General features: G+C 52.4%; 2 protein-coding genes across 2 annotated transcripts; both read left to right on the top strand.

Moving 5' to 3' along the window:
- Positions 1–1,119: 1,119 nt before the first annotated feature.
- On the top strand, positions 1,120–18,043 carry SELENON (selenoprotein N). Its single transcript, XM_065650761.1, has 12 exons — positions 1,120–1,277; positions 5,183–5,300; positions 6,068–6,198; positions 6,666–6,878; positions 7,663–7,787; positions 8,601–8,738; positions 9,777–9,858; positions 10,812–11,000; positions 12,034–12,139; positions 14,096–14,208; positions 14,865–14,966; positions 15,407–18,043. Exons 1-12 carry the CDS (start codon positions 1,170–1,172, stop codon positions 15,575–15,577), a joined length of 1,596 nt encoding a protein of 531 aa, XP_065506833.1. The 5' UTR covers positions 1,120–1,169; the 3' UTR covers positions 15,578–18,043.
- Positions 18,044–18,709: 666 nt separating this feature from the next.
- On the top strand, positions 18,710–25,336 carry MTFR1L (mitochondrial fission regulator 1 like). The gene is made up of 7 exons (XM_065650566.1): positions 18,710–18,765; positions 18,923–18,999; positions 19,787–19,891; positions 20,830–20,939; positions 21,414–21,625; positions 22,810–23,122; positions 24,352–25,336. Exons 2-7 carry the CDS (start codon positions 18,985–18,987, stop codon positions 24,455–24,457), a joined length of 861 nt encoding a protein of 286 aa, XP_065506638.1. The 5' UTR covers positions 18,710–18,765; positions 18,923–18,984; the 3' UTR covers positions 24,458–25,336.
- Positions 25,337–25,946: the final 610 nt, after the last annotated feature.

A 25,946-nucleotide genomic window follows, 5' to 3' on the forward strand; every position in this document is an offset into this window, starting at 1 on the left:
CCTCCCTTGGCCGTGCAGGTGTAACGGGTTACAAATACCCTAGTATTTATTCCGTTGCCGTGTTCTCCAGCTTGTTGCCACCATCACTGCAAGACAAACGTCAAGGGCTACATGGGGATCGATGGCAGCGAGAGGAACAGTGCCCAAGCCCCTGGGAGAAGCTTGTATCTCCCTTCACCGCCCGGGTCCGTCCAATCTTGCTTGCTGTAACCTGCAAGAAAATGCACAGTGTGGTTTTTTATCTTGCAAGCCCTGCAGCAGCAGAAAATGGCACTAAATCTCCCCCAGCGACCGGGGGATTTCAGCGGCCGTGCAGGATGGCGTGTAAGGAGGAGCGGGAGGCTGATTTATAAGGAAAGATTAAAATGACTAAATAGATACATCTCTTGGCCAAGCCACTGCTGAGGAGCGATGCGACAACCGCGCAGAAAATCTGAAGGGCACGAGAACCCAGGGAACGTGGGGAAGTTTGGGGTGTGGTAAAGGATCGTAGAAAATTAAAAAAAAAAAAATAAAAAATACTCGAATCATGGGGTGATGCAAGCAGTGACTCGAAATTTGGGGATCGTGACGTGGTGGGAGGCCGAGGCTGCAGATGAGAATCATCACCCCGGGGCTGCAAAATCATTCCCATCCCTGCGATCCTGCCGCTTAAACCTACTGAAATCACTGCCAGTCAGACTGCTAATATCTGGGGTTTTTAAAAAATAGACATTTCGGCGAGTTGAAACCAAGTAGAGGAGCAGGACGCGGCTCTTTTTGCCAGGATTGAGCACCAAAGACCACTTTGGGAATTACTGGAAGGGGACATGCCACCCTCCCATCGATAATTAAGAGCAAAAACACCACAGAAAGCGATGGGATTGCTGAAGAGGCGGGCGGGACTCCTCTAAGAGTCCCTGCAGCGGATAAATTTAAGGGCAAAAAGGGTTTTTTTTTTTTCCTCGCGTGGAGGTTTCTGCGGGGCCGGGACGGGGGAGAGTGGCCGGACGCGGGGGAGAGGCCCCGACCGACCCCCCTCCCCGCTCCGGGCCCCGCGGGGACGGCCCCGGCCCCGGCCCCGGCCCCGGCCCCTCCTCGCCGGCGCTGCCCGCCTGACGCCTCCCCCGGCCGGCGCGGCCATGGCGGAGCGGCGGCGCTGAACCCGGCGGCGCTGAACCCGGCGGCTCATGGCGGGGCCCGGCGCGGCCCCTCCGCGCTTGGCTCTGGCCGTGGCCGCTCTGGCAGCGCTGGTCGCCGTCAAGTATTACCGGGATGGCGAGGCGGCCCGGCAGCAGGTAACGGGGAAGGGCGGGGGGCGGCGGGGAGAGGAGGAGGAGCGGGGGGCGGCGGTTCTGAGGCCGCGCTGCCCCGCGCGGAGGGAGGGAGGGAGGAAATGGCGGGTCCGCGCTGCTCGGGGGGCCGGGGCGGCGGCGGCTGAGGGAGTTGAGGGGTTACCGGGGCTGAGGTGGCGACCACCAGGCTGAGCGGACCGCCGTGTGTCGGTGGCCATCGGGGCTGACGGGACCACCAGGCAGTGGTGGCCATTGTGGCTGAGGCGGCCACGGGTTGAGGTGGCGACCACCAGGCTGAGGGGACCGCCAGGTATCGGTGGCCATCGGGGCTGACGGGACCACCAGGTGTCGGTGGCCATCGGGGCTGACGGGACCACCAGGTATCGGTGGCCATCGGGGCTGACGGGACCACCAGGTGTCGGTGGCCATCGGGGCTGACGGGACCACCAGGTATCGGTGGCCATCGGGGCTGACGGGACCACCAGGTGTCGGTGGCCATCGGGGCTGAGGTGGCCACGGGTTGAGGTGGCGACCACCAGGCTGAGGGGACCACCAGGTATCGGTGGCCATCGGGGCTGAGGTGGCCACGGGTTGAGGTGGCGACCACCAGGCTGAGGGGACTGCCAGGCAATGGTGGCCATTGTGGCTGAGGGGACCACCAGGTATCGGTGGCCATTGTGGCTGAGGTGGCCACGGGTTGAGGTGGCGACCACCAGGCTGAGGGGACCACCAGGTATCGGTGGCCATTGTGGCTGAGGTGGCCATGGGTTGAGGTGGTGACCACCAGGCTGAGGGGACTGCCGTGTATCGGTGTCCATCGGGGCTGAGGTGGCCACAGGCTGAGGTGGCGACCACCAGGCTGAGGGGACCATCATGTATCAGTGTCCATCGGGGCTGACGGGACCACCAGGCAGTCGTGGCCATTGTGGCTGAGATGGCCACGGGTTGAGGTGGCGACCACCAGGCTGAGGGGACTGCCGTGTATTGGTGGCCGTCGGGGCTGAGGGGACCGCCAGGTATCTGTGGCCATCAGGGCTGAGGTGGCCACGGGTTGAGGTGGCCGCTGCTGGGCTGAGGGGACCATCACACAGTGGTGGCCACAGGGTTTGAGGTGGCTGAGGTGGCCACTGCAGGGCTCAGGAGACCACCACACACAGGGGGCCACAGGCTTTGAGGTGGCCACTGCTGGGCTAAAGGGAGCACCAGGTGTTGGTGGCTACTGGGCTTGAGGTGGCTGTTGGTGGGCTGAGGGGACCGCCAGGTATCGGTGGCCATTGGGGCTGAAGTGGCCACTGGGGTTGAGGTGACTTCCAGGCAGCGGTGGCCACACGGGTTGAGGTGGCCGCTGCTGGGCTGAGGGGACTGTCACACAGTGGTGGCCACAGGCTTTGAGGTGGCTGCTGGTGGCTGAGGTGGCTGCTGGGTTTGAGGCGGCCACTGCAGGGCTTGGGAGACCACCACACATAGGTGGCCACTGCTGGGCTAATGGGAGCACCAGGTATTGGTGGCTACTGGGCTTGAGGTGGCTGTGGCCAGGCTGAGGTGACGGCCAGGCAGCGGTTGAGGTGACTCGCTGTTTTTGGTGGCCACTGGTGGTTGAGGTGGCCACTGGGTTTGAGGTGGCCGCTGCCGGGCTGAGGAGACCACCACACATAGGTGGCCAGTGGAGCTGAGTTGGCTGTGGCCAGACCAAGGTGACCACCAGGCCTTGGTGGCCACTGGACTTGAGGTGGCCATGGGGCTGAGGCTTTTTTTTCAGGTTTGTTTTATTTTCAGACTAGAAATTTAAGCCTGGTGTGCCTTGACTCTGGGAGCAGCAAAAGAATGGAGAATGTGAGCTGAAAAATGGGAAAGAGGCTTTTTTCAGGGCTTTTGTTGTTTTGTTTTTTTTTAAATTGGGCTGATGTACATTGGTTTTGATTGTAATCTCTGTAATTCCAATGCCTGTCGCATGCTCAGGAGAACACGTGTCTGTTAAAGATCGTACTCTCCTGGCCCTTCACTTCATGTGCATCCTTGAACACCTCCAAAGGTTTGCGGAAAAGACTTCTCAATATTTCTATAGCAAAAACATGAATGTTTTTAAAGGATGCCTCTTCTCTTTGTCTCTTTTTGCATTGCAAAAAGGGGAAAATGGCTCAAACCAGTGAATTAGAAGAATTCTGGCAGGGGCAGAAGGTTCAGGACCTGCCCCAAGCTGGATCTGCTGGAGGGTTTGTCTTTCCTGGGCTTTGCGGGAGACGACGGCAAACCGGCAACAGCCCAAGGGGTTTATTTTGCCTTTGTCTTGCTTAAAACATATGTCTTGCCTCTCTCCATGGAAATGTTTATTTAGCTAAACAACCCACAAGCAGGTGGGAGAAGAAAACTCTTTGTGAAAACCACGACTCTCCTCCTCTACAAAACAAGACCAAAATAAGCTCAGTCTTACTCCTCTGGCACAAACAGGAGCTTTTTATTTCTTATAAGCCCAGATTGGAAAGAAAAAACCCACAAGCTCTGGGGAGCTTTCGTTAACATGAACGTTATCAGAAAGTGAAAGGCCAAGCCCTGACATCTCTCTCCTCTTTTAAACGTAATGTTTATCGGCCCTTTTGGCCGAGTGCAGCAGGACTAACATCCAACACCAGGCATTTGTGTTCCCCCCTTCATGTTCTGCTGTTTCAGACAGTCACAGACGTTCTTCTCCACATGTGGGGTATAACCAGTTCCCTTTCAGCCAAAGGCAGTTTTAGCCCCAGGAACACGGGCAGTCTGGAGCAGATTATTCCTGTGCGCAGGTCAATAACCATCTCGCCCATTCCTTTTTTTAGCTGGGTAGTTCCTCCGCGCTCCCCTCTTGGCCTTTCCTCAGCCATGTCTGTGTTCAGATCTCTGGGTTGTATTCCAGGGTCTTTATTTCTGTCTCTCTTGGTCCTGAAGCCACCCCGGAAGGCTCTTAAGTGCTTTTGCTGCTGCATTTGATGGGAGCAAAGCCTTCCAGGCGGCATTAGTGCTGCTTCAGGCTGGCAGGCAACAGATGGAAAATAAACTAGTTCAGGAGCTCTGGGGATGGTAACGGTGCTGCAGGCAATGGAGAATAAACACGATTAAACAGCAGAACACAGAGTATTTATCCTTGCAGCTTTAGGCTTCTGCGGGGGTGGCAGGGGAAGCTGCCCCGGATGATGGGGCACCGGGGACGTGGCTTGTCTGATTTGCTGTATGTCTCTCTTTTTCTTGGAGCTCTCTCCTTCTGCCTCCAAGTTGTTCCCTTTCCCTTCAGCGCCGAGTGGAAACGACTGGAAGCATCCAGAGCCTTTCTGGGGCTGCACCGAGGGAGATGTTGCGTTTGGGTGTGTTTTCCACCGGGTGATCTCCCCGTGGGCTTAGCGGAGGGAGAAACTGAGGCACAGGGTGGCTGGGATCTTGCAGAAGTTTCTGGAGAACACCGGTGGGGTTTGTGGCTCAGTTGCTTTCTGCAGAGTTACAAGGGCTCAGCTCATTTCCTTTGTGTTTTTGTAATGTGGATGATCACGTATTTGGCTGCCTTTGTTTCACTGCACGTCAATTGATTACAGAAATACCCATCTCCAGGTGCTGTGAATATCTGCAGGTTTAGGACTAACTATCTGGAAAAAGTTGGAATTTTTTTCTGACAAAAGACTTTGGGGCCGACTCTGAGCAAATGATTCAGTTTGAATCACTCAACCAGATGCGGTTTTGATATGCTCATGCCAACAGTTCCTGGACACCGATCCATGTTGTAAATAGCACAAAATCCTGCCAAGGGGCGTTAATCTTTCCATTTGATGGCTGTGTTTGTGTGCTGGGAAGAATGCAAATTAACTCTGAAGCTGAGAGGGGCCGGAGTGAATCTCTGCAAGAAGTTGGAAGGAAATCTCACTTGTTTCCTCTTCCCAAACTAGGAGCTGGCCCTGAAGTCTTTGGGAAGCGAGGGGCTGTTTCTGTTCTCGTCTCTGGACACCAACAACGATCTGTACCTCAGTCCAGAAGAGTTCAAGCCGATAGCTGAGAAGCTGACAGGTAGGTATCCACCTTGCAGAGCTATCTCTGCGCAGACGGAGCAAAAGCCACACATAACGCACTCAAAAGTTTTTATTCGTGTCTTTATTTTTTTGTGGGTGCTGTTTTGGGCCTTATTTACATGCAAAGAGGCTGATAAGCTCCCCATGTTTCTGAAAAAGCTTAAGCACTAGACATCCCTTTCACAAAGGAGAGTTTTTACACGAGGGAAGATCCCATTGCTGGACTAGCAAAGCACATCAGTTACTTTGTGTGGAGCTTAAAGGGGATTTGGGATGGGTGAATGCAACAAACGCCGCTCAGCCCAGACTACGCCAAAACTATTAGCGAGCCTCAGCGCTTCATTCGCACACTCCTGCAGCTGCAGCCGCCCCTCTCCGATACCAACTGCGAGAGATCGTGTTTGGAGACGTATCAGCGCATAGCAAATGTCTCTTGGTGCCAAGCAGGAAGAAGTGTGGTGATGATAATATACAGGACAGCTTATGGTACAGTCGAAACACAGACAGTTGTTTGCTTGTGCTGGAATGAGTTGGCTAAAGCGTGTTCTGATCCCTCAGCCACTACAAGGAGGGCTCCCCTTTAATTCGTGCAGCCGAAGCCGGTCTCTGGGGCCGGCCTGAGTTCTGCCACTGCACACAATGGAGGGACAGCTGGGAACCTCCTGGTGCTCCTGGATTTGCCAGGATAAATGTGTAATAACTTTATAATTGCTTAGAAGGGGAGGGAGGAGAAACAGCTGCTTAAATTCCTCTCCCTTTGTCTAGGGGTTGCTCCCATCTCGGAGTTCGAAGAGGAGGAGACGCCCGATCCAAGCGGGGAGACATTGTCCATTGTGGCTAAATTCCAGCCGTTGGTCATGGAAACAATGACGAAGAGCAAGGATGGTTTCTTGGGAGTAGGTATCACGCAGGATGTGTACGGCCAGAAATTCTGGTATAAACATATCCTACGGGCTGGTAGCATCAGCTGGAATAAGAGCTGGCGTGTTGGGAAGATGGTCTCGCTGGAGCCCCTGGGATTTGCTTTGACGAGGAAACTCGCCGCTTGCTGCCGCGTCCCATTGTTTTCAGCGCATGCAGCAGCGCTGTGCCCCAATTAACACACTTCTGGGAAACTTGAAGCAAACATTAGAGGTGGCTCTGCTGGAGCCACGTCCAGAAGCGGTGGTGTTATGTGGTCTGTTCCCCCCTCTCCCATTTCCTATTACTCACATAATCAAAAGTTGCAGAACTATTTGGTGGTGGCAGGAAGAATTTAAAATATTTTTTTTTCCCCCCTTCTTCAAAGCCTACTGACATCCATCAGCATTACCGCGTGTTTGAAAAGTCCGGTCTAGGCTCTGATAGTGTCTTTTTTTCACAGATTTCTCATGTTGCTCTGTCTGGGCTGCGGAACTGGACTGCCCCGGCAGCCCCGATGAGTGTGATGCTGGCCAGACAGTTCAAAGCCTTTCTTCCTCCAAAGAATAAACTGGAGCTCGGGGATCCCTGGTGGATAATTCCCAGTGAACTCAACATCTTCACTGGGTATCTTTCCAACAACAGATTTTACCCTCCACCTCCCAAGGGTAAAGAGGTGAGATATGAAACTTAATTTCTATATATGTGAGAGGTAGTTTGTGTAATCATTCTGCCCTGGAGCCCAGGTGAGTCAAAGATGTCCCTAGAGCAGACAAGCTGTTGCATTTTGTCTCGCTGGTCTTTCTAAGGGAGGAAAAAGGCTGTATCATACAGCCAAGTGCACCGTCTCCTAAACTGGAGATAAAAGCAAGAGCAGACAACAGCTCTGGGTGTCTGTCATGGCCAGATGAGCCTGATTTGAGTAACTTCATCTTGCTTCATTTAAGTGTTTGGTTTTTTAGGCTGGTCTTTACCAGGTCCTGCCCAGAGGTGAGTGTTTCATTGGCAAGCGAAACGCTGTGTCTCTGTGGTTTGTAAAGCCCGGCGTGTCCATGGCCTTCCCCGGCGTGCCGGGTGGGTGTTAGCGATCACACAGTTGATATACCTTCACAGCCTGGCGCATTTATTGATCCCAAATCCACACTTTCACAGTCTTAAGCAGTATTGATGGAGGCAGGCTCGTAGATCAGTTTACCGTACTCAGACATTCACCTGACTGGGATGATGAAAACTTGCAAAGAGTGGAAATAGCATAAAAAGCGTGGAAGATGGATTTATTTTTAAAAGCGGTCTCTTGCTTTATCTCCTTGTTTCGTGGCTAGGTAGGTCTCTGAGCTAATTTTGAGGTCATAGCAGTTCTCTTCCCTTCCTGACTTGGCAGAGGGTCACTTTGGAGCTGCAGCTGACCTGCAGTGGGGGAACCGTTCTCATTTTTACTCTCTTAACAATCCTTTCCCTAGATCATAATCCACAAGCTTTTGAGCATGTTCCACCCACGCCCCTTCGTCAAAACGCGCTTTGCTCCGCAGGGCGCGGTGGCCTGTATCCAGGCCATCAGCACCTTCTACTACACCATCGCCTTCAGGTAAGGCCACGGGTTTGGGGTGTTCGGAGGGGGAGCGGGGACACTCGTGACTTTGTTCCATGTCCCAGGGAAGCAGAGAAGCTGCTCTGAGCCTGCAACAGAGGGTGTGGGTGTCGTTGCACGTGCAGTTGTGTGCCCAAGCAAGATGAGATGTGTCCTGGCTGGGAGGGAGGCGAAGCCGTTGGAGGGAGAGGGTGGTTCACAGCCAGCTCTCGCCTGTGCGTGACACTGGTGACGCCTGAGAGGCCACCCATACTCCCAGTGTCACCGAGACCCTGGTGGGGCAGGGACTGTTGCCCGGGTGCAGCGCAGCAGCCGTTCTCCATTGCCCTGGGTTTGGAGCTATCGCTGGCTGAAAGGGGATGGTCTGATTAGCAAGAAATTAGTTAGTTTTTGTTTAATTAGGGGATGAAGTGCCTTTCCGAGGGGGAGGGTCTGTGGAATTGTTCTGTTCTTTTATTGGGAGCGTTACACAGTTTGTATTTGCCTGATAAAGTGGAAAGGAGGTTGAAGGGGTCTTGGTCTGTTCCCATGTTTCAAGGAGTGATAATTTAATTCATCCTTCCTGCGTGGACACTTACTGCCCAGTTCTAAAAGGCATCGACATTGGAGATGATCCTGACCCAGGGGATCTGCTCCGATCTTTTACCCTCTTCATTGTGTGACCCAAAAAGCTTTTTGAACTGAACGTCTGCCCCAATTTAGCTTCATAATTTGTGGTGCCTGGAGATGACTTCTCCCTGCTGTCATCTGCATTGCGGGATTCGTTCTCTCCTCCCGGCACTGCAGCTGATGGCTCCTTTCTCATTGCAGAATCCACGCTGAGTTCCAGCTGAACGAGCCACCGCGCTTCCCTTTCTGGTTTTCCCCGGGCCAGTTCACAGGTCACATCATCCTCTCCAAGGATTCCTCCCACGTCCGAGAGTTTAAGCTCTTTGTCCCTAACAACAGGTACAGCCGCTTCTCTCCCTTCCTGGGTGCTGAACAGACTTGAGGACTGTTGTAAATGAAGCCCAGAGGAATGCAGGGGCTCTGGGATCCTGTTCTTCACAGGACTAGGGCTGTGCTGGTGGCTTTTTTTGTGTGAGGATATAAGTGCAGTGACAACTCTGTCCCTTGTGGTGTCTGGACATCCTGGCCTATGCAGGGAAGGCAGATCTGCAGCCTCAGCTTTGGGCAGGCCAGTTCTGTTCGCTTATCTCTTTTCCCCACGCATCCTTCCCTGCCAGCGGTCATCACGGCCATCACGTCCTCAATTCTCTACCCACACTTGCTCCCTGCACTGGTTCTGATGCAATTTTTCAGGAATAGCTGTTTATTAACAGGTCTAGGGGCATCTAGCAACCCCAATGCCTCGCTCAAAGCAGCAAAGTTCAGCAAAGCCTGGTGCTCCTGCTTCAACATACTTTTTGCTCTATGTCTCACCAGTTGAGGTATTGTGTGCACAGCTTCGCCCTGGCTCATTCCTGCTCTCCAGCAAGCCGCTGGAACCGTTTCAGGGGAAAGAAGCTTCAAATCTCTTTGCCCATGACGGCTGGAGTGAAAATTCTATTACAACATTACCCTGGCGACTCAGCCCCTACAGCTCTGTCAGCACATTTGTTACAGCAAGCAGACGCTTATGGCCCTGCCAGCAGCTCCTTACAAAAGCCTTTTGCTTCCAAAAAACCACTTTTAAAAGTTAAGCAGGATCGGAACGTGTAAGTGAAGTGCTGGGAAGGGAGGGGGAGCAAAGAGGCTTCCCCCTCCCTTTTACAGAGCTCAAAGGTGTCAGCGTGTTTGCCCAGAGTGGTGGGTGGGTGCCCGGGCCCTGATCCAGCAAGAATCTGGTGTTTCTGGTCTTGTGCAGGCAGCACAGTTGGTCTCCAAGGATCCAGAGACTTCAGTGCTGACCCTGCAAGAGGAGCACTGGATGTTCTCGTTCGTTCGGGGTTTCCGTACACAGCTTTGGCCTGGGGGGATTCTGACCGTAGCGGGTTCACCTTGCAGGTCTCTGAACGTCGACATGGAGTGGCTGTATGGGGCGAGCGAGAGCAGCAACATGGAAGTGGACATCGGTTACCTCCCTCAGGTCCGTAGTCGCTCTCAGCAGCATCTCACAGGGATTTACGCTGTATAACGTCAGTAATCCCTGTTGGTTAGAGCTTTCTCTTGAACGCTTCAATATAACAACATGATCTCTGGATGCATGTCATCTATGTACATCCTCTGCAGCAGTGTGCCTCCCTGTTGCTAGTTCTTGTGATATTTTTTTTTTCTCCCTCTGTGTGGGTTGAATCATAAGTTCCTGGAGTCCTGTGACTTTTTCCATTTTTAAAAAGTTGTCTGGCAGGCAGTGGGGGAAGATTCGGAGCTGAACTCAGGCCCTGAGCCCAGAGGGCTGTGCAAACAACAGCGCATCTGAATTTAGAAACTGCGTGAGGTTATTTCTTTATTTTGTGGTAATCCCAGCTCTTGGGACAGGAAACATAAGGCAGGATTTTGAATGCCTGAATTTAACAGTCCGATTTTCTCCTCAACTAGATTCATGTTTCTTTTTAGTTGCCAAAAGCCAGGAAAAGAGACTTAGAGAATAATTTCAGATGTAGCAGAACGTGGACGTACAGGGAAGCTCCTGAACAGCTTTCCCTGTTGCACCCTCTTGTGGGAGCCAGGGGCTGTGAAAGGGCCGTGCTGGTGGTTTCAGCAAGAGCTTCAAGCTGGCCCTGCGGGTCCAAATCGTTTTGAGGATTTGGTGTCCCAGGGTCAAAAATCTCTGCTGGGATGGTGGGAATGCGGAGTGAACAGATCTCACGCATTTCCCATCTAGCGAGCACAGTCAGACAATAAGTGAAGGAAATGAAGTTGCTATTCCCCAATAAAACACACCTGCAACTGGTAACGTGCAGCTCCAGGAGACAATAGATCAATCTGTATCTTTGTTAGAAGCTGCACAGTCGTCTTTTGTATCTTTATCCTGTCCTGGAGCGCAGAAGAACCAGGAGTGGGATGTCTGCAGTGTCCAACTCTCAGCCTGTTCTGCAGATGGAGCTGGAATCGACGGGGCCTTCAGTCCCCTCTGTGATCCACGATGAGAACGGGAATGTGATCGACAGCCGGGATCCCTCGGGGGAGCCCATTCAGTTCGTGTTCGAAGAGATAACCTGGCAGCGGGAAATCCCCTGGGAAGAGGCCGCCCGGAAGCTGGAGGTTGCCATGTATCCGTTTAAGAAGGTGAGGAAGCGGCCGAGCTCCTCCCTGGCACATTAGGGCAGGTCATCTCCAGCTGAGACATCCAGCAGAAACCAAAGGCCACAACCTGACCAGAGTAGTGTGAGGGTCTCCCAGCCCAGCGTGTGCGGTTTGATGGAATTCCAGTTCCCAGATGAGCTGTACAGCATCACTGAAAGGCCGTTTGGAGTCACACAGCAGCTCAGGCAGCAGCAAAGCCTGGATGTCGTGTGTCCTGGGCTTGTATTGTAAATGTCGGCTCATCTTTCCCTCCTCTTATCAGCAGCTGCTGACGCAGTTTCTGAACGAAGCGGGTAATCGCGCTGCTCACAAATGGTTTTCCTCTGGCGTTACTTTTGCAGCGTTCAGCTACCTTTGGACCGAGCTTTCCTTATCAGCAGGAAACACACAATCCGCCTGTGCCTCTGCATCCCGCAGCGAGACACAGATTTATAGCATCGGGTGACCCAAACTATTTAACATGCCGGTAGCCTGTGGAGCAGATGGCCACTGCCTGTCACTGCTTCCTTGGCCGAAGGGACACGTTTCAATGGCAGCCTCCGTGTGCCTGAGCTTACAAATGTCCCTTTGAGCTGCCAAGATGTTAATAAAGTTCCCTTCCTTTGAGCGATTGGATCAGTCTCTATGCAGGGTCCCTCACAGCCAGTTTTTAGGCCATTCCAGTGAGGTTTTGTAGTAAATATCTCCAGGCCAGATTTCCGTGGCTGCCGCGGTGCGTTTGCAGGCAGCGTGCCCGCAGTTGTGCAGATGCTCTCTGCAGTGAGTGAAGATGGGGCTCTGCAGGTGCCTCTAACAGCCCGTGTGCTGTGAGGAGCTTGCGACAATCTCACCGGGAGATGAAGACGTCCCTGGGGGTTGCACCGCAGTTGTCACTTGCTTTAAACTGCAGGAGCTACTGCAGAATCAACCCTGTGTGCCACCCGTGGGATGTGGCAGGTCTGGCTCCTTCAGCCCCTGCTTGTGTTTGAGACGCGCTGTTCCGCGTCTGTTTCTCAAGCCATCTCTCTCCCTCCAGGTCTCCTATCTTCCCTTCACACAAGCTTTTGAGAGAGCGAAAGCAGAGAAGAAGCTGGTGCACTCCATCCTGCTGTGGGGTGCCCTGGACGACCAGTCCTGCTGAGGTGAGGACCGACGTGCCCGCTCGGGCTCTGGGAAGAGCTGGGGGCAGGGAGCTGCTCACCAGCCAGCGGTAAATGTTGTGTTACGTGTTTTGACCCTGAGGATGCTGAATAGAAAAGGGCTGGAAGTGGAGAAAAACTGATCAGAGCTTTGGTCGCACCCCAGACTACTTCCTGTAAAGAGATTTTAGACCTGTACAGTATTGCCGTGAACCATATGTTGACCTAAAGGAAAAGGGAAGAGCAACAGTAACTCCAAAGTGTGAGAAAATATTTAACATTCAAACTTGTTTTCACGTGGACCAAAAGGCGTGCCATATTAAAATACAAAGCCTCTTGTTGTCAACAACTGTGACCACTTTAGAATGAACAGTTCTCTGCATGTTGAACCAACATTGTTGGTCAAGAAACCAATTTCTGGCATAGCGCTATTTGTAGTTACTTTTGCTTTCTCTGAGAGACTGCAAATAATAAGACATTAACACCTTGTGAATACATTTAACTTTCCATTTAGCTATAGCTTTATTCGCCGTGACTGTAGCTAAGGGTAGCAGCAGACAATTGTTGAAGCTTAAAGAACATTTTTAAAATAAGTACCAAGGCCTCATATTTGTTCTGAAAGTGTTTGTTTTATTTTCAGGGAATACCATTTAATTTAATTGTCTTGGATCAGATCTGTTTGAGACAAGCCCCAGACCAACTCGATAATTCAAGTGCCTCTGTCGAGGTGGATGCGGGGTTTGGTCTGTCCCTTCCCATCTGTCTGCTTGCACAGGGGCAGCATCTGCGGGGAGAAGGGGACGCTGCTCTCCGCTCTGTCCCTGACACCTGGCACAGAAGCCAGAGCCAGATGTGGGCTTGAGGTTGTGCCGACTGATGTGTAGCTGTTTCCCCCCAGCGCCTAAGAACTTGGGTCCCATGTTGAGCAGGAGTGACAGGTGGGAGAGGGGCAGGTATCTTCAGTCCTGTCTGCACTTAAAAACCTTCCAGCATGTGTGGGCTCTGCTCGGCACTCGGTGGATCTGCAGGGCGTCATCCTTTCCTAAATGCACTGTGCCAGCCGGCCTCTTTGGCAGCTTGTCCTGGTCCTTCTGTGGCCTTGCAGGTGGCCGTGGTCTGCTCTGCTAGACCTGCTCTGCCAGCGGCACACACAGGAAACAATAAGCTGTGGAAAACTGCTAAGAAGGGAGAAAAAAGGGGATGGGATGGGCTGGGCAGGGGGGAGCCTGGGGGTCCTGGGGGACAGCAGGGTGACCATGAGCCAGCACTGGGCCCTTGTGGCCACGAAGGCCAATGGTACCTGGGCGGGGATTAGAAGGGGGTGGTCAGTAGGTCAGAGAGGTTCTCCTGCCCCTCTGCTCTGCCCTGGGGAGACCTCATCTGGAATGTTGTGTCCAGTTCTGGGCCCCTCAGCTCCAGAAGGACAGGGAACTGCTGGAGGGAGTCCAGCGCAGCCACGAAGATGCTGGAGGGAGTGGAGCATCTCCCGTGTGAGGAAAGGCTGAGGAGCTGGGGCTCTGAGCTGGAGAAGAGGAGACTGAGGGGTGACTCATTCATGGGGATCAATATGGAAAGGAGGAGTGTCAGGAGGATGGAGCCAGGCTCTTCTGGGTGACAACCAGTGATAGGACAAGGGGCAATGGGTGCAAACTGGAACACAGGAAGTTCCACTTAAAGATGAGAAGAAACTTCTTCCCAGTGAGGGTGCCAGAGCCTGGCCCAGGCTGCCCAGGGAGGTTGTGGCGTCTCCTTCTCTGCAGACATTCCAACCCGCCTGGACACCTTCCTGTGTAACCTCATCTGGGTGTTCCTGCTCCGGCGGGGGGTTGGACTGGATGAGCTTTCGAGGTCCCTTCCAACCCCTGACATTCTGGGATTCTGTGAGCCGGTGGCATCAAATGTGACAACAGTCAATTCAGGACACAGGGCGAACCGCTGTCTGTTTCTCTCCTGCACCAGGTTCGGGGCGAACTCTCCGGGAGACTGTCCTGGAAAGTTCGCCCATCCTCGCCCTGCTGAACGAGAGCTTCGTGAGCAGCTGGTCGCTGGTAAAGGAGCTGGAGGAGCTGCAGGTGAGTGTTGCAGCCATATCTGAGCATGGATGGCGCTTGGAACGGGGGTGCCAGCGGGAGTTCACGCCTGTGCCAGAACGGGATTTCATGGAACCGAAATCCCTCCGTGTCCTGGTGATCGCAGGGGCCAAGCAAACAGCAGCTGGAGGCAGGCTGAGAAAACGGCACCGTGACCCCTGCGCTCTGTCGTGGTGCCAATATTAACAGCTAAAGCAGACGCTTTGCTGCGAGGTCACTCTGCCCGAGGCCATTTGAGCCATCAACAAACTCACTTCTCCATAAGCCAGGGAGCAGCCAAATACCGTCTGAACCCTGAGTGTCCTGGTTGCACCTTTCCCCACTTAGGAGCCCGTGTCTGGGCCTGCATTGTCAGCTGGGGTCAGTCGCAGAGCTGGAGACTTTGGCAGAGCTGGGATCGGGCTGTTGGTGTGCTGGGAACTGCCAGAGATGGGGGGATTTTATTGTTTGGGGAGAAAATTACAGCTGAGAAGTGAGAAGGAGACTGAAGGGGAACAGTAAAGCAGATGGTGAGAATGGAACCAGTAACCACCACGCTGCAAAGCCGCTGTTTTCTCCCCGCCGCGTTGGGTGTACTCCTGCGCTGTTCTGCTGGTTTTGGGGTGTTCATACGTTGTTTCTTTGGGGTCTCCTTACAGAGCAGCAGAGAGAATGAGTTCTACAGCAAGCTGGCTGCTCTGCACCTGGAGAAATACAACTTCCCCGTGGAGATGATCATCTGCCTCCCCAACGGCACGGTGGTACGTCCTCACCCCTCGGGGGGCCAGGTGCCCGTCAGAATGTGTCACCTGCAGACACTGACACGTGTGGTTGCTCCCCCAGCCCCTCCCTGGCTCCCGGAGCTGTTTTGGGGCCACAGTCCCTCAGGGTGCTCTGCTCCCAGGGGTGCTGTGGCAGACAGACGGCAGCTCTACCGAGAAATTTGAAATAAATGTCTTTTTTTATTCAGAGACAAAACAACAGCAGCGAGGGGTCAGAGGTCCTGGGGGAAGAAACAGCCCGTTGTCTTTCACGCGTTTCTCTGGCTGTAAAATACAAACCTGAATCCCGGATGCTGAATTAGCATTTGCAAAGTGTTAGCGATTCATTAAATTGTCACCTGTGTCTTGGATAGAGGCCAAGGCAGCGGATGGGCAATTGTTCTGGCCCTTATGGTCTCCTCATCTGTTTTCTTCCCCAGGTTCACCATATCAACGCCAACTACTTCCTGGACATCACTTCTATGAAGCCTGAAGATGTTGAAAGCAGCATCTTTAGTTTTTCAAGCAATTTTGAAGACCCTTCCACTGCAACTTACCTCCAGTTCTTGAAGGAAGGACTGCAAAGGGCAAAACCGTACCTGCAGACCTAAAACCAGAGGCACCGGAATGCCCCACGGAGATGGCCAAAGACTTCAGAGATCTATTTTAATTACAGAAATCCTTCCTCATCTTCACGGCAAGACATTGATGTTAAGATGCAGACAATCCCAGAACTGGGGCTTTGCTCAGGATGTTGCAGTTGCAAGCGATACCAGTTTACGTAACCCGCCCGTTTGAGTTCAGGCAGATTTTTACAGGCACGAAAATACTTGAATTTATAAACATTCTTGGTGCATACGCCTCGGTTCGCCACTCGCCCTCATCTTTTTCCAGCTCCTGCTTAGACTCTGTGGTGAAACTCTTGTCACAGCTGCACCAAGCGTCACCGGACACCCCAGATCTGAAGGACTGGCCTGTGTGGAATCACCTCTAGGACCGAACGATCGCGGTGAGCGCCTGTGCCCACGGGCGAAGGCGCAGAATCCAGCACGGGGGAAGCTCTGAGCTGCCCCAGGGCTCGGGTGCCACCTCCTCATGGTGGCATTTATTGACAGTGTGACAATAGGAGGTTCGAACCAGCGGCCTGAGCTCCGGAGCCCTCCCAGCGCCCTGGATGACATGCTGGGCAAGCGGTTCTCACTCATTCAGGTTCGTCATGTCCAAGGGAGGCGCTGAGGTTGGCACAGTGAAATTAGGAATGGAGACGAGGGCCTGAGAGGTTTGGTGCCACTCAGAGAGCTCAGGCCTGGGTTAACTCAGGAGGATGAGGGACCAGAGCCCCCATTAGCCCCACCAGTGCAGAACCAGTGCGCTCCAGGCCACGGCACTGGGCAGTGTCCCCGCTTTGTTCTCCCAGCATCTCCTCGGAGCTGCTGAAACGCTCCGGCCCTGTTGGCTTCGAGCTTCCTGGTCGCACAGAACGATGAACCACGACAAAGTTCCCTTTGGGAACGGGAGGTTCAGCGTTAACTGCCTGAGAATGGAGCAGTTCAAAAAGGCAGCAGTAGGAAAGAAGTTTTCAGGAGATTTTTCCAAAGAAATTGTTCAGGCAGAAGCCATCGGCCCTTATCTGCAGCTACGCTGAGCAGCAGCTCCTGCCCTGTACCAACGCCTGGCTACAGGGTGAGCGTAATTTGGAGAGGGAAAAGTTAAACGGAACGGGTTTTAAAGCATATTCCTGTAGATAGTGAGGAGACAAAGCATCTTCGCTAGACGGCTGTAGACAGCTGTGGCTGGTGATGCTTTTTCTGCTCTCTGAAGCACAATTTTGTTGGACCAAATCAAATGATGGGGAAAAGCCTGTTTTTTTGGAAGGGATATTTTCATTCCTGGGAGGAACCTGGGGGTGGTGATGCCTCTGTCCCCACCCCAGCCCTCCTGCCTGTCCTTGTGGCTGGAGCCTGAGCTTAGCTGGACCACCACCGCTTCACTAATGGCTCTAGGGAGATTAATTACCCCTGGGATGTTTCTCAGTAACGCCTTTATAACTATGCACTAGCTCTGCACTTTTCCCGCACTCCGAGGGCCCTGCGGCAGCGGCGGGCTCGGGTCTGGCAGCTGCGGAAGGTGCCAAAAGCTCTGGGCAGCGTTTGAGACCGAGCTCCTGTTGCACCAGTGGCCTCGTCCCTTCAGGGACTTTGTTCTCGTCCCTCTTGGGGCTTTGGCCCAAGCCGACGGCGGCAGAGAGCGAGTGTTGCCTTCCCGGCTCCTTGGGCAGCTCAGCTCCAGCGTCCCTCTGCCCTTCTGGCTTTTTAAAGCTTCACTCGAGTTATTTTTGCTGCAGCCCCTCGCTCAGGGGCTTCGGACGTTGAAGCGACATCTGTCAGTTGTGCCAGGATGGAAAGTTCCTTCCCCCTGCCCTTCCCTGTTTTCCTCCCCTCGGTTTGCAGCAGCAGGGGCTGACGGGCAGCAGCTCAGTGGGGTTTGTTGCTTTTTGTCTTTCAAGCTTTGGGAAAACCAGCAAATTGATGCTGTGTGATCCTGCAGATCCGGAGCTCCCCGGCAGGGCCGACTCCAGCGGGGCCCGTCCCTGTGCCGGGCTTTGGGTCCCACAAAACCTTGGGGATCCCTGAAAATCCCTTTTTTTTGTTTTTTGGGCTTTCACAGCCCCTGCCCGGAGGCACCTCCCGTGAGCTCAGGGCCGGGGGGTTTGTCTGAGCAGAGCCACAACAGCCCCCCCAGCTCTGGGGGGTCCCAGAGGACCCAACTGCATTCCCCCGTTACCCCATTAACAGCAAAGCTAATTGACCCGCCGCTGGCAGGCTCCGGGCAGAGCCTGGTGAAGCTTTTACTCATGGGTGCCAAGCTCTTTGTCTCCTCTTTGTAACTTAGATTTTCCACCAGGTTAGTGGTGCCGGGGGGGGCAAGGTGCTGCTCCCCCCCACCCCCGGTGCTGTGTGACGCTCTGGTCCCAAACCCATCGGGCCAGGGCTGATGTTCGTCACCGAGGGGCGGGGGGAGCGGGTCGATCAGCCCCGCGTGGGTCGGTGCTGTAGCTGCATCGGTAAAACCCGTCCCTGGAACCAGCTCGGCCTCCTCCGTGTTTCACCGCCAAGGGGGGGACGGGGCGGTTTGGGGGAGCGGGAGGGGGTGGGAAGCGCTCGGTGTGAACGTGTGTCCAGTTGTGGGCCCCTCGGTTCCAGCAGGACAGGGAACTGCTGGAGAGAGTCCAGCGCAGCCACGAAGATGCTGAAGGGAGTGGAGCATCTCCCGTGTGAGGAAAGGCTGAGGAGCTGGGGCTCTGAGCTGGAGAAGAGGAGACTGAGGGGTGACTCATTCATGGTGATCAACATGGAAAGGGGGAGTGTCAGGAGGATGGAGCCAGGCTCTTCTGGGTGACAACCAGTGATAGGACAGGGAGCAATGGGTGCAAACTGGAACACAGGAGGTTCCGCTTAAATATGAGAAGAAACTTGTTCCCGGTGAAGGTGCCAGAGCCTGGCCCAGGCTGCCCAGGGAGGTTGTGGAGTCTCCTTCTCTGCACATTGCAACCCGCCTGGACACCTTCCTGTGTAACCTCATCTGGGTGTTCCTGCTCCGGCGGGGGATTGGACTGGATGAGCTTTCGAGGGTCCTTCCAACCCCTGACATTCTGGGATTCTCTGAACGGGTTCGGGCGCTGTCACCTTCATGCCACCCTCCCGGCGCCTGCGGAACCGGAAGCGCAGGGGGCGGGTTCTGCTTCCGGGGGATGGCGGCGGAGGGGCCGGGAGGGCCGCGCTGCGCTGCGGCCGCTCAGGTACCGGGGAGCGGGGCGGGGGGGTCGGGGGACGCGGGACCGCGAACCGGCCGGTGGGGATGGGGATGGGGATGGGGTGGGGACGGCGTGGCCGCGGGCGGGGGGCTCGGGGTGCGCGGTGGCGGCGGGGCCCGCAGCGAGTCCGTGTGTCCCGCAGTGAGAACGGAGCGTGGTGGGATGAGCCGCGGCCGCCGGCAGCGCTGAGCCCCCGAGCCGGAGATGGCAGCGGAGCCGGTGAGTGGCACCCCGGACCCCCCACCCCCCGGGCCCCACAGCAGCACGGGCACCCCCAGCTCACACATCCAGTTGAAAAAAAACACATCAGGAATTTTAAATCTCACTGCGTAAAAACGGAGCTCAGGCGCTGTGTGTGTAACAGGCTCCGGCAGTAAATAAATAAATGGATTTTTTGGGGGACTGGGCGATAGAAGCCGTTTGGGTCCCCGTTTGTCACTGTATTATTCCCTGTCACAAGAGCCGTAAAACGTGCAGAAGGCCGGTGGTGAACAGAGAGAGCGGTTCAGCTTTGGGATCCGCTTCGCAAGGATCCAGAGGTCGCCAGAACGTTTGGTGTTTCTGACACCCCGGCCGGGGTGTTCCCTGGCGGGACCTGGAGGGACCTGGCGCTTCCCCGGCCTCCCGCAAACGTCACAGCCCGACCGGGGCCGCGCGTGTTAAACATCACGTGGAAGCCAGAGCGTCCCTTTAAACGAGACTTTCTGCTGATTTCGTTTTTCTCCTGGGCCCCTCACGTGATACACGTTTTCATCCTGAAAACACTAAACCCGTGTTTAAAATGCCCCATAGTCACTGCCCGGCCGTCACGTATGTTCAGCTGAAACACGGCTCTAGGGAATTGGGACCTTACTTATTAGGAGGTTGCTGATTAAAAGTATCACTCAACAAATAAAAACTCAGATCAGAGCTCTTGGGTGGATTGTATAGGACAATTTCCAATTTAATGCATTTTAAGAAGGGCAACTGACTTGAAATATTAATTATATGACGTGGCTTCTTGTAGACGATCCCCATCTGGCAGAACAAGCCCCACGGCTCCACACGCAGTGTTGTCAGGAGGATTGGCTCAAACCTCCCGTTGAAGCCCTGTCCCCGAGCGACCTTCGAGGTGAGCGCGTTGGTGATCACACAGGGGACACGGCTGTTCCCGAGCAAGACAAGGCACCTCACAAATCACTGTTCTGTCAGCCAAACGTGTCTGCAGAGTTGTATTCACAAAACTTGTATAGCAGTAAGATTTTTTTTTTTAATTTCTTTTTTAAAAAATTCTGTTCTTGTAAGTGATCATTGGCAACTTGAGGACAACCCCCTAAAATAGTGTCTGTGGGCCGGATTAGCAAGCGAGAGGAGACACAAATGTGGAGCTGCTGAACCCGTGTTCGTTGTGTGACCTCCAGCAGCCACCTGCCCTCTGGGCCCGTTTCCTAAACAGCAGAACAGGGCTCGTGGAAACTTGTCGCTGGTTAATCTCAAGGGCAGCTCTGGGACACGCAGCGACAAAGTGCTGCAGGTGTCGGGTGTCCCATCGCTGTCCCGCTCAGTGCAGCGACACCCGGGACGCACAGAAGCCGACAGCGGCAGCGCCGCGATTCCGTGAGCCGAGTGGTGCTGCTGCCACGTGTCGGTGTTAGAGGAGTTCCTGCGGTTGCTGTTTTGCACCCGCAGCTGGAGAAAATAAGCTCTTTGGTAACAGCCAAAACATTCTTTTGTTAGACCTTGTTTAGTTCCATCACTTTTCTCCAGGGGTGCAGCTCCCCTTGTCTTCCAGCTCCGTGGCCTTTTTTACTTCACCGAGCAGAAAGTTCAAAGGTTCACAGCTTGCAGAAGTTACACCAAGCAAACCCACTTATGCTAGTGAGTGCCAAATAAGCAGTTTCCAGAGTTCTATAAGCAGCAGAATACCCAATAATTCCATAAGCTCGGGCAATCTGTTCCCTGACAGACACAGCTGCCGACTGGAAAGGCCCTGACAGCCGGTTCAGCATATGTGGGGCGGCCCCAGGACACAGGACCACGCTCTCCTTACCGCCACTTTCTTCTTTTTAGGTTCTACCAAATGTTTCGGAGCTCTATTTAAATGACATCCCTCCAGTCCCCACCTTGGCAGACATCGTGTGGATCGCAGCAGATGAGGAGGAAACATACGCCAGGGTCAGGTTGGTTTCCTGTTTGTGTCACTGGTCCGTAACTGGGAGTTTGGTTCTGGTCAGTTGAACTTGTGTCCATGCAGCAGGGTGACAGCAGTTGGGATCTTGTGAAAGATCAAACGGACTTTGAAATCAGAGGCAGAAGTTAAGGGGTAGGTGACATTTCTTGTGCACACCCTGGAGACACCGTCACCAGGAGAAAAATGACCTGAAACTGTGTGAGTGCCCGGACTCCTGTCCCTGTGTCCTCCCACCCCACCTTGTGCTGTTGGGTCATGGTTTTGGTGACAGGCTTTCTGTTCCTCGTCATGCAGAGAGCAGCTACAGCGGCACGTCTGTACGGTGGTACCTACAGCCAAACACAGTGCACAGAGGCTCCATTTGCTGTGTTGAGGTTTTCTGCTGTGCTGAGGTGGAGGCAGAGCAGTTGTTGTCACGGAAAGGTCTGCACCTTGTAAATGACAACAGGTTTTTGTCCCGCAGAAGCGACACTCGCCCACTGAAGCACAAGTGGAAGCCAAGTCCCTTCACTGTTATACAGCGAAACGCTTCGGTCCCCAACCTGAGGAAGCAGGAAGAGAAGTTGCTCGCCCTGAAGAAACCTGGTTTACCGGCACTGAGCCGAACGACAGAGCTCCAGGATGAGCTGAGTCACCTCCGGAGCCAGATAGCTAAAATAGTCGCTGCGGAGTCAGGTAGGAATACGAGTTTGGGGTTTTTTGCAGGAGAAGGGCTGAGTCAGTGAACCGCGTCGTTTCCTCCGCACAGAGCAGACCCGCATGGTGTTTCCCCAGCAGAGCTGCGGCTCCCATTGGTGAGATGTCACCGTTGGTGTCAGCTCCGTGCTGGTTCTGTGTTTGCATCTGTTTCGTTGGAGGATCCCAGCTTGTTTTTAAGAAATGCCAAGTGCTGCTTTGTGACTGTGTTTGATCTGGAGGCCAGTTCTCATCTCAACCACCTGATTTCATTAAAATATTTGGTGTATTCTTGCCATTCCTGCCCCAAGGCAGCCATGAGTGAGCGGGTTACATCTCAATTTGGGGAGGAATGAGATGTTTGTTTGTGTCCTCTGCGAAAACGATGGTGCCATTTCTGTAGCAAATAAGGTATTTGGGGCAGAGCCTGGCTGAACCCCAGTTCGTTTCTTTCAGTAAATTTATACGCAACTAAAAGCCACGTCTCAGCTCTCCAGTTGCTCAAGCTGTGTGCTGGAAAAGTCCATTTTAATTCAAGGAGAGTAATAACGAGGAAAATTAGAGATCCAGATGGGAGAGAAATGATTTAATCATTTAATACCTTTTTCTCTCCCCCTCTGCTCAGCAGGGCCTGGTTGTTATCAGCTGCCATTTGAGAACGGTTCGTATTGACTTCGCGTCCTCCAAGTCAATAACAGGAGCTGTGATTTAGGGCTTGGCTGCAGCTCGGTGAGCTGATGGAGGAGATAACTATTTAGCAGGCTTATTGTGGAAAGATTGGTGTCGAAAAAGAAATATTGTGCAATCTGCATTATTATATACTGTTGGAGAAATCCCTTAATTGGAAATTGATAACTATCTACAGGTTTCCTCTTGAGGCCAATGGCATTAATGCTTTAAGGTACAGTTTGTTTTCAGTATGGGAAGGTTTTTGCAAGATGTTCACTAAGCATTTTTCTAGGGTTTTGGTTGTTTTCCCGTAGTGTTTTACACTGGAAATATCCAATTCATTTTCACTTAGTAACACTTGGAATTCCTATAGCTGTTCTTATCCTCCCTGCAGTTCAAAGCGTGAGCAAATCAATCCCATTTTCACGAGGCATAAGGGTTCTGGGGAAGGAGCCTGAAAGGAAGAGAAAGGCGAGTGGTTCCACCTGTATTTTTTGTTTTATTTTCTTTTCCAGCTGCTTCTTCATTAACACCAGATTTACTATCTCCAGGAAGTTCAAACGCATCTTCTCCTTTACCCTGTTTTGGACCCTCTTTCCAATCCACAACTTCCTTTGTCATTAGCGATATCACGGAGGAGGAGGCAGAACTGGAAAGCCCCGAGCTCCCGTCGGTCTCCCTGCTTTGTTCTGCAACCTCCGAGTGTTTCAAACCCGACCCAAAGGATCCCGACGAGGAGGATTCTGTGTCTCTCTCCAAGGCCAGCAGCTTTGCGGACATGATGGGAATTCTGAAAGACATTCATAGGATGAAGCAGAGCAAGGACTTGTAAGTGCTTCCTGAATTCTCTTGATTTTTATCTTTTCTATTGTCTAATCATTGTAGACATTGGACATTGCTGGTGTTGCTCTATAGTCATGATTCACAGGGGCAGAAATATCTGTTTAGAGCAGAATTTGCTAACGCTTCATGTTTCTGAGGGTTTTCTTTTTTAACTGGTGGCTTACCCGCCTGGATAGAAAGCACTGGAAGGGAACTTAAACCGATTAGCGCAATATTTGGCTGTTTCAAGTTGTTCACCTGAAAAAACCCTTGTGTTTGCCCCGATGAAAAGCAGAACTGTGTGTCTTGGCAGCGCTCAGAGCGAGGGTCACGCTGCTCTCTGTGCCCGCAGCGGCTGCACGTGCTGCCGCTTCCACTGTTGTGCCGCAGCTCAGCAGCTGTGGCACATTCAGGATTAACCCCCGGAGCTTTTCAGCTTCTCAGCTTTTGCATCTGGCCCAGCTCTGAGGGTGGGCAGAGGGAGTTTCACTTGTCTCATGATGAGTTTACACCTGGATCATGAGAACACCTCAAGCTGCTGCACGGCTGAGACAGGATTCTGCCCAGCGGATAAAGCAGTTACACTAACATTAAAAATGTTCACTGTGCTGCCTTCATGTGCAATCACAATTACAAAGTTCAGTTGCCACATTTTTCAGCCTGAAGATCTATGTAGCTGTTATGTTTTAAGATTCTCGGCCAAAAAATAACATGTTGTATGATGACTGTTGACAATTCCTATGCCTAATTCAGTTTAAGAGAAGTTAAATTCTCAGCACTGAAAAAATTATATAGTCAAATGAGAGAAATATGTTCGGCTTGCATCCAGACTGTCAGTGCAGTGTTACACATCCATAATGGGCATGTGTAACTACTGTGAACTACTCAAACAGCACGTCACTTGTACCTTTATAGTGAAGGGATATAGGCTGTAAATAATGAACAAAGTTTTATTTGACTTGTTATTAACACAGTTGAATAAAAATTATGAAGAGCTTTGATGCTGGGATTTTTCAGGATAGCCCTTGATCCACCAAATGAGCTCCAGGGTTTCTAAGCCAACATGCAAGGTCTGAATTTTTAGCTACTTTTTGTTGTTGTTCTTGCACCTCCTCCACTTGTGAGAAAAGCTGATGATAAGAGCTGGAAAATACTTAAAACACTCTAACCAGAGCTGTAAACCATCAGTTTTGGGACGTTGCTTTACTAATGCACTGTGCTCGTCTTTTGTGTAGAAACCGAACTTCAATGAAGGAGGAAGACCCAGCCGTTCTTATAGCCGAAGTTCTGAGAAGAAAATTTGCCCTAAAGGATGAAGATCTGGCCCTGAAGGAGAAATGATGTCACTGTCATTAACCTCCGTAAGCAAAAGTGTTATGCGTCCAGAATTTTCTCCACAGTAGCTGCCTTCCTAAGGATTGAGCCTTTTGCCTCTTTTATTAATTAGAAAATGTTTCTGCACCGGACACTTACTTAGGAAAGACCTGACGGATTTGATGTGTTTTCCATGTATTGTTATATTTAAGAAAAAAACTTTTTAAGAAGGTGGAAATTCTTTTCCACCTGTATTTTGATGTTGATTGTTGATAGGGATCTTCTGAAGAGCGCAACGAGTGCTGCTGGATGACATTCTTTCTACCTTCAGTTTTCCTTAGGTTCAAGTGAAGCATTAACTTATAATGGTCTTGTTACACTAGAACTAGTTACCATTTCCAGTATAAATTATGTCAAACGTCCAGTTCTTTCCCTGTTCTGAGTACGGTACAGAGCTACTGAGGATCAGCTGATTAACGTTTCCAAGTTGTCAGCGTTTAGGAGGTTGTTGAATCACCGTGGTAAAAGGCGTTGTCCCGGTACCGCTGCAGGATGGAGCCGTGGTCAGCGATCAGACCCCTCGGTCATGGATGCTATTTCTTCACTCACGAATTATTCCCACAGTTGCATGACAGAATGGCCTTAATTTCTTGCCAGTAATTTCATGTCTCATTAATAGTCCTTGTATAAGATAATGTATTTTATTTAGCATTCAAAAGGTCTATTTATCAAAGCACCGATGCTAAGAATCGAGCACCCACCACCTGTCAGGAACTGGGCGTTGGCTGTGGCTGCAGTTCTCACTCACTGGAGGTTTCCTCCAGCTGCACATTCTCTGCAATGTTCCTCATGCCTGTTTAATGTATGGTTTTTTCCTTTATATAAAATGGAGCTTTAATAAGACAATCATTGTCCTTGATATTATTCATGTACAGACGGCCAAACATGGCAGCAGTGGGGATTGTATTTTGGGGAGCTTGGGGGTGGGTGTGGAATTGCAGCTGCTGCAGATGGACATACTCAGATGCCAAGGATTTTCTTAATCCACCAGCCCTGGAAAAATTAAACCATCATCACCCCCACCTTAAAAAGGGAGAGAAGAGGCTTTTGTTGCCTCTGGCCACCCAGTGAGCAAAAGCAGAAAGAGCATTTATGACTTAACCAGTTGTATGGGGAGACAGTTCAGAGCCACCGGTCGATGCCGTCGTTCTCCTCGTCCCGGTAACACACCCGCCTGCAGAGAAGATGGAGCCATCACCATGTCCCTGTTCTGGCTGGAGGTAAAAGAGCCTCCGAGAAATTAACTTCTGGGCTGTGACACAACTCCAGCTGGAGGATCTGCTGTACTGAAAGCAAAGAGAGCAGAACGGCAGCACACACCTGCAGCACACAGTACTAAAGTCAGGCCTTAGCTCCACGGGCCACAATCATGGCTGAGACAGTCAAACCTTTAGAAACATACTCCTTCAAAATTTTATCTTTATTAAAGCAAAATTTCAGAGAACAAAAGAGGTCC

Source organism: Caloenas nicobarica, chromosome 23 (assembly GCF_036013445.1).
Source record: "Caloenas nicobarica isolate bCalNic1 chromosome 23, bCalNic1.hap1, whole genome shotgun sequence".
NCBI classification, from domain to species: Eukaryota; Metazoa; Chordata; class Aves; order Columbiformes; family Columbidae; genus Caloenas; species Caloenas nicobarica.

What these genes read in the sequence shown, in the direction of transcription:
- MTFR1L (XM_065650566.1), top strand. An exon ending in GAAACATACGCCAGGGTCAG is followed by an intron (nt 20,940 to 21,413) that starts GTTGGTTTCCTG and finishes TTTGTCCCGCAG; the next exon opens with AAGCGACACTCGCCCACTGA. An exon ending in AATAGTCGCTGCGGAGTCAG is followed by an intron (nt 21,626 to 22,809) that starts GTAGGAATACGA and finishes TTTCTTTTCCAG; the next exon opens with CTGCTTCTTCATTAACACCA.